A 7,626-nucleotide genomic window follows, 5' to 3' on the forward strand; every position below is an offset into this window, starting at 1 on the left:
TGGCAAAATTTGGGAATTTTGGCCGAATTTGGGTCTCAAGGGCAGTTAGCTAATTTGGAGGTGCCCAGGGGCAAAAGACCAAGTTGGGCATTTCAAGTGCAATTGGGTAGAGAACCATTTTGAATGAGTCATGGGCCAATGAAATCTCCATTTTGGGTCCCCATGTATTGGTCTTAGCCAGGGTATTGTGAGGGTATAATGAGGGTATGGTGAAGATATTGTATACCTTAGCTCCAAACCAACACCCAGGGTCAATCCTAAGGTAAAGTAGCCCTATAGGAACTCTCCTTGAGTTTCCTCATAATGATCTTACCTACTAAGTGCTAGAGGTTAGGACCAATATGTGGAACTCCAAGTTTAGTGGTGAGGGTACCTTTTCTAGTTTTCTAAGACTAGTCAGTAGGAAAGTCTTATGGCTAGACCTAGACTACTAAAGAAATTTCTAGACCTCAACCAAAAGTGAGGTCAACAGTATTATCGGTTACCTCGCGTGGGTTGCAAAAAGATCTGCTTAAGCCCTTGCAAGATTGGTAGAACTGACTGAGACAACGAACAAACCAGACAGGAGAGGCACGAGCCATGTAAAACTCTAGCCAAACAGAAAATAAATCACACCTCACTACGAAAAAAGCCGGTCAATCACATTGTACCTACCAACCCCGTGTCCGGACCGAACGACCACCTCACAACCGACTACTCCGGTCGACTGTGCCAAAAGACACCGAACAAGATCGTCATACAACCAAACATCGCAACTGACCAACGCGTACTCCAGAGGGCGCAAATACCACTCGATCGGTTGCCTCAATTGGTTGATTTTAAACTAGTCGGCCTGCCAATTACCTCTGATATTGAAATTCAATCAAATATGACATAAAATCTATAGAATCAATTAGAGCATTAATGACATTAAGAATGATTTTCATAACTGTTTTCTTCTTTCCGTAATTGTACAAAACACACATTCATAAATATGGGGCAAAAATGTGAATAAAAGGACCATTTTCTCTCGATTATCTTTACAAAGATCTTATACTTATTCTCCTCTCTCTTCTCCTCTCTCTTCTCCGCTCAGCTATAACTTTCAGATCTTATACTTATTCTCCTCTCTCTTCTCCGCTCAGCTATAACTTTCAAAACGCGATGCACAAAGAACTAATTAAGCATCAAACACATACTAATACTAATCAGATGAATCACAACATATTATTATACGAAGGACAAAGTAAATTACATCACAGTTTCCAAGAGAGGTTATTATTATATCACACTGCCAAACACACAGTAAATTGACTAAAGCCCGATTTTCAGAATATAAAATATTCTCGTATTTGTGAGAGCATGATAGTCGTTGAGAACGGTTAAATAGACCCACGAAACCAAGCAAAACGTCATAAAAGGATCGACAGGCTTTTGCGTGACTGGAATTCAAACAGAGCAATCTAACAAACCACTACGGCCAGACAGCAGTAACGCCAAACAATGAAAACACCAAGAATCCCCGCCTCCCATCACCGCAACCTCCCGCGAAGATTCGTTGCCGACGACGGCGAGTTCTCGCAGCCGATGCTCTCCGCACAAGAGGATGACACGTTAGATCCCAGTTCCGAAACAAGCCGCCCCATCCCACTCTTAATGCTCGGGCTCCACACGCCGTACGAATCCGGCGCAGGAAACAAAAGCTGTTTCTTCGCCGAACCAGCCCTCTCCCTTCCCGGAGTTACCGGCCTCTGCCTCGGCGAACTCTGCGAACGCAGTCGCGCTTTCGCTGATTCCGTCGCTAACATGTAGTTCGGCATATCATGTGCTTTGGCCGACGAGTGAGCAGCAATGCGGCTACTCCATTCCTGCAAAGGCGGCGTTTTGTACGGGGAGGGTGTGGCAGGGGAGCGATGAAAGGGAGATAAGAAATGATGACTGTAAAGTGGGTGCCGCCGGGGTGTCGCGTAGGAGCATGGCGGCGCAGTGTCGATCTCAAGAGTATTGATTGGATTTCGGTCGTCTGTAGAAGCTCTTCCCCTGCTTCTGCTTCTGTTTTCAAACGATGCTCTTGATGCCATCCAACGGTCAAGGCAAATTTGCCACTCTGGATCTCCTCGCAATTCTTCATTCATAACGGAGAGATTGTAATCCGATCTCCAAACCTAACAAAATAAGCGCTTTTTAAAGAACGAGTAACCTAACAAGGGAAGCAGAGTTCCTGGTTTAGATACTACCACATGAAACGTACCGGATGGGAGAATGCGTAAGAATTGATCTTTTCTCTTTTAAAAACTGCTTCTTTTCTGCTCTTTAATATCGTCTGGATCTCCTCAATCGTGCGTGGGCGGTCATCCCAATCGCCGGCTAATATGCCACGTTCTCTCGTCTTCTTCATAAACGCGTCTACTTTAGAATCGCAGATGCAGAAAGACATTCCTATTTTTTGAAGAAGTAGACTAGCATCTTACCAAGGATCTTCTCTGTAAGATATCTTGCAGACGCGTAGAATCCAATATATTGGTATCGTCAGATGCAGCGTAATGCGATCGTGAGGGCCTTATCCGTTGGTCCAGAACACTTCTCTGCACCCTCACAAGAGATTGCATGCATTGCAGAGTTATATTTGCTTTCTTTCGAACGTTGTGCCCTCTCACTAAAGCTTGGAGCTTTACCAGTCCTTTCAAAGCCCGAAGCGCTCTTCTAGCCTTTTCCACCATGAAAAATAAACTATTTGTTGTTAATTTAACGTAGTTATGAAAAAGAAAAGGGCAACAAAAGCTAACGATTAGAATTCACACGAGGTAGCCACGGAAGGCAGTTTGGATTGCAATGGCGGCGTAGTACTCCAGGGGTGAACAAGCTAAACTCACGGCCGGAGCAATGATTTGCAACTGCTCCGGCAACGGCGACGGCGGCGACTGCTTTAACTGCACCCGCTGCTCGTGCTGCGAAGACTTGCGAAAAAAACATCTTCGTTTGTTCTCCCTTCTCTGCGAGCAGAAAATGTGAGAAAAAGTTAAAATTGTGAGAAGAGGAAGAGAGAAGGAGAGTGTTCCGGAGAATGTCGCCATGAATTGACCTTGGTTTTGTCGCCGTTGAGCTCGGGCTTCTTCTCGGAGTTCTTGGAGGGGGATCTGAATGCCCTTTTGAGCAAAGTCAGCCAAGAGCTCCCGCCCCTGCCGCTCATTACAGCACCGGCTTTTGCGTTGTTACCCAAGCATTTCGTAAAGGCCTGTCCTTGGAAGGAAGAGATGCCAAAGCTGAGATGCTGTTATCATCTTCCTCTGCTTTTAATGACTGCGAAACACAGTGAAACACAGTAAAGAGGGAGAGAGAAAGCTTCAAGTGTACGGGACAGCGAGGTTGGAGGCCCGGCAGCGTGGTGTGTCGCACTGGAACGAGGAAAGTATAACGGTGCTAGCTATTCTTTTTGTAAAAGTTATTGATGAGATTCAAACTATACAAATTTTTAGGAAAAAAATTTCATCCGTGATAATTTTAAGTTGATGAGGGGATTAATGAAAATTTTAGGGCCCATCTAGTGTTACGGATGTTAGGGTAGTTATTTTCCAGTGCTCTCACTTTCTCACTCTTTTGTCTTTGTCGCTTGTGTGTATTAAGAACCTCAATTTGATTGGCTGAAAAAACAAATACTATTCGTTTTTTGGGCACACTAACTAGGGCTGTCATCAAGCTAGTCAGATCGAATATATGATAGTTTGAATTTAACTTAGTATGATAATAAGTTGTTCATGTTCGTCTTGAGCTTATGTCAAGCTTTTATACATTATTGAAGCTTGCTTTGTTTAAACTTTTTCGTGTTTGAACTTGATTTGTTTATGACAAGTAAACAAGTACTTAAGTAAGCTAATAAGTATGATGGTTTGGATTTAAGTTAGTATGATGATAAGTTGTTCATGTTCGTCTTGAGCTTGTGTCGAGCTTTTATATATTATTGAAGCTTGCTTTGTTTAAACTTTTTAGTGTTCAAACTTGATTTGTGTATGACAAGTAAACAAGTACTTAAGTAAGCTAATAAACGGACAAAAAAATCAAAGAAGTATTTGGGTTCTCATATTAAAATTTTAATGAATAATTTTACAATATGATCGTAACTACTAATTTATCAAATATAAATAAAATTTTTAAACTTACTGATTAAGTACATCATTCTTAATGAAAGAGCTACACTAGTTCAAATTTTTTAAGTGAAAAAATTAAACTAAACTTAAAAGTTATCAGGATGATCGTTTACTTAACCATGTTGTTAATAAAAGAATAGCAAAAAGGCAGTCCACATTAATATTGTTGATAATTGTAGTGTGATGGTCATATAAAATGTGTTCATTACATTCAAGATTATGAAAACTCTATTAAGAAAATTTTTTTTATGGCACACTCTTTAACTTCAAATGTCTCATTCTAAATCACTTTTCACTTTTTTTTTATTAAACAATTACAACTTAAATAATTTACAAAAAAATAAAAAATAAAAATAAAAAAAGAATATGAATGCTTACCTTGATAAGAATCTTTTTTTTTATAAAGCAGACCTACAACAAATCTAAAAAGTGATTGCATCATATTTATCCTCTTAAAAAGAAATATGACTTACTTCAACTAAGAATATCAATGAGTAAAAAGATGTATTAATTTCTGCACGAGAAAAAATATACTATAATTTCTCAAAATATGTGATTATTAATGTTAATAACATTCATTCACATTGAATACATAGATTATGATTTATAATGAATAAAAAAATATTGGTAATAGTTTTTTTCAAAAATAGATAATCATTTTCATCATATTATCAATCATTTGTGGGTTGCCAACAATAAAAAAAAAAAGAGAAAATTCTGAAAAAATAACTTATCTTCCCCGAAAAATATGCATCCAAGTTGATAAATAATAATAACGTAGTTCACATTGAATGCTTGCACCATATTTAACCTCTTGAAAGCAATATGACTTACTTCAACCAAGAATATCAATAAGTAAAAAGATGTATTAATTTCTTCACGAGAAAAAAAAAATATTATAATTTCTCAAAATATGTGATTATTAATGTTAATAACATTCATTCACATTGAACACATAGATTATGATTTATAATGAATAAAAAAATATTGGTAATAGTTCTTTTCAAAAATAGATAATCATTTTCATCGTATTGTCAATCATTTGTGGGTTGCCAACAATAAAAAAAAAGAGAAAATTCTGAAAAAATAACTTATCTTCCCTCGAAAAATATGCATCCAAGTTGATAAATAAAAAGAAAGTAATTCACATTGAATGCTTGCACAAAATAATATTGAAATCCATCATTGCTTGCAAAAAACTACGATCATGTCTTTTAATACTCCTGAAGAAAGATCAATAACTTTAACATCTTTATCATGTAATTAAAGTAAAATTTTTATGATGCAATATAAAGATGAAAATATTATAAACTCATAAAAATTAATGATAAAAAATAATACCATTGATTTCTTTTTAATTCCATAATGATTTCTAAACCGATATTTTCCACACATAAGAACTTGAATGGTGCTTGAACCCAATGATGAGCAACATGTATTTATAGCGCGTAATCTAGCACTGAAATTTGATTATAATGCAACAGTAATAGGTATTGAACGTATTTCACAAGTAATTATAGATATTATATGAAAAATTGACTTGTTAGCTTTCTACTTCTTCTATAAAGCATGAAACTGATCATGGTCAAGAATATAAAAACTTTCTTCCAAATAGACGTCAAGTTCAAACTTTAGATTCTCAATGTCATCACCACTAAGAAAATTTTCAACCATTTGTCTTCCGGCCTTATAAGGATTTCCTCTTAAAGTAAAATGATTACTTCATCCAAGATAATTAACAATCTCCACATTAGAATATTTGACACATGGGCATTCACATAGTCATCACACAATTCCTATAGAAACTTAAGAATAGTTGGAACATGACTTAGAGCTTCATTAGTTGGACAAATCTTAGATAATGCAAATTTAATAAATTTTATTTTATTTTCTGGTTCATTGACTAAGACTCCCGTTGAGGTCCTGGATCAACCATAGATTGCAAGTGCTCCTCAACCGACCGATGTACTAGGAGTTGCTGGAGGTGACAGACGAGTTGTTCAAAGAGAAAAGAGTAGCCGATGATCTTTCATGACTAAATGTTGCCGTAGCTACTTGGTCTAAGATGGAGAGGATCCTGAATACATGCTTTTACTTTTGTCTTAGAATTTGTTTAGATTTTTTTTTCTTGCTTTATCCATTTTTGTTTCTTGTGGACGAGGATGCTTGAATTGGGAGTTTGCACTTTGTTGGAGATAATAGAGATCCAACTGTGGTGGTGTCTTAGGTGCTTTAAGTGTTGGCTGGAAGCAAGGAGATCGTAGTCAATTGTCTGGATGATCCTATTGAGACCCACGAAGAAGTGATTGAGGGATGCATGATGTCCCCAAGAGCTTTTACTCTTCGACTTGATGAAATAGAGGTTTATCTGGCTCGGTAAGAGGATGATTGTCGTGTGGTGTTGATCCGACTGGTGAAGATGCAATTGGAAACAATTGATCTTTTTCGAGAAGTATCTGAACTCCGGGAAGATGCATTCATGGAGAGAGACATTCTGAGGCAGATTGAGTGAATCTGTTCCAGCTCGGCGGTCAAATGTTATATAGGAGATTATTTAGAAAGGGTCTTTCCTTGATGAGGCAGCTGAGAACCAGTTTGTTAAGTACCTCAAGTGGGACTAGGGTCCGATTGTAATGAATTTATAATTGAAACAAAAATATTTTATTTTTCTCTTAATTTCTAAGTTGATTTGATGTTCCAAATCCACAAATGGTCGAGTCAAAGCACACACGCCAAACATTTAGCCTTGTAGTTGTGACCAAGCAGCCGATTTTGACCCCGTCTGATGTAGCATTTGTGGAGGAGGCTTTTGTCTTTGACTCGACCATTAGGTTTCGAGTTGCTTGTCTAAATGAGAGGGCCAAAGATTGATTTGGAGACTACCTGGTTGTTTGCAGAGATCATTTGAGATATGGGTTCTGAGTGCCTCTATCTTAGGAACTTAGAGCAATTTTCAATTGGTAGGGGGTAATTCCGGCGCAAATCAATTCAAATTCTATTGTGGTGATAATGAAATGTAGTTTTCTGTCGGTGAAGAGAATGTCATGGTCGACCAACTTGTTTAGGCACATGTTCTTCTTTAGGGTGGATACTGATGGATATGTGTAGTTCGAAACAGTTAGTTGGTTTCACTTCTTAGGCTTGGAGAACAAAGTGAATGACTAGATTTTTATGTGTTCTTCATCGCCTCGTTCTCTGAGAATTGAGAAATCCAAACTGTGTCGAGTGGGGATGTCTTCAAGAGGAAGAGAGGATTGATAATCGTCAATAAGGACTTGTTCTTTGAAGTTTTTGCATGAATGATGACGGATTTGTCAGCTATCTCTGACGTGGAAGAGGCAGAAAGAGAGGTGGCAGTAGTTTCTCGAACTGCTTGGAAGAAGACCAAAGATAAGGCTTGGGCAAAGATTGCTCCTACCCAAGAAATCAAGGCAATTGAAAGAAGGTTTATCAAGGCTCGTGACGATTTAGTCGGCTCTTTAGATTATGAATTTATATATAT

The 7,626-nt window shown here is 37.9% G+C and overlaps 1 protein-coding gene across 2 annotated transcripts; it reads right to left on the bottom strand.

The window, feature by feature from the left end:
* Window positions 1-1,106: 1,106 nt before the first annotated feature.
* On the bottom strand, window positions 1,107-3,398 carry LOC110038100 (protein IQ-DOMAIN 14-like). 2 transcript variants are annotated; one of them, XM_020742866.1, is made up of 5 exons: window positions 3,062-3,398; window positions 2,781-2,972; window positions 2,451-2,687; window positions 2,231-2,368; window positions 1,107-2,144 (listed from the first exon to the last, which is right to left on the bottom strand). In XM_020742866.1, exons 1-5 carry the CDS (start codon window positions 3,167-3,169, stop codon window positions 1,512-1,514), a joined length of 1,308 nt encoding a protein of 435 aa, XP_020598525.1. In that variant the 5' UTR covers window positions 3,170-3,398; the 3' UTR covers window positions 1,107-1,511. The 2 variants fall into 2 exon arrangements, with proteins under 2 accessions (XP_020598525.1, XP_020598524.1); XM_020742865.1 differs by having other exon boundaries at window positions 2,231-2,371.
* Between the last annotated feature and the right edge of the window lie 4,228 nt (window positions 3,399-7,626).

Source organism: Phalaenopsis equestris, unplaced genomic scaffold (assembly GCF_001263595.1).
Source record: "Phalaenopsis equestris unplaced genomic scaffold, ASM126359v1 Scaffold230857, whole genome shotgun sequence".
NCBI lineage: Eukaryota > Viridiplantae > Streptophyta > Magnoliopsida > Asparagales > Orchidaceae > Phalaenopsis > Phalaenopsis equestris.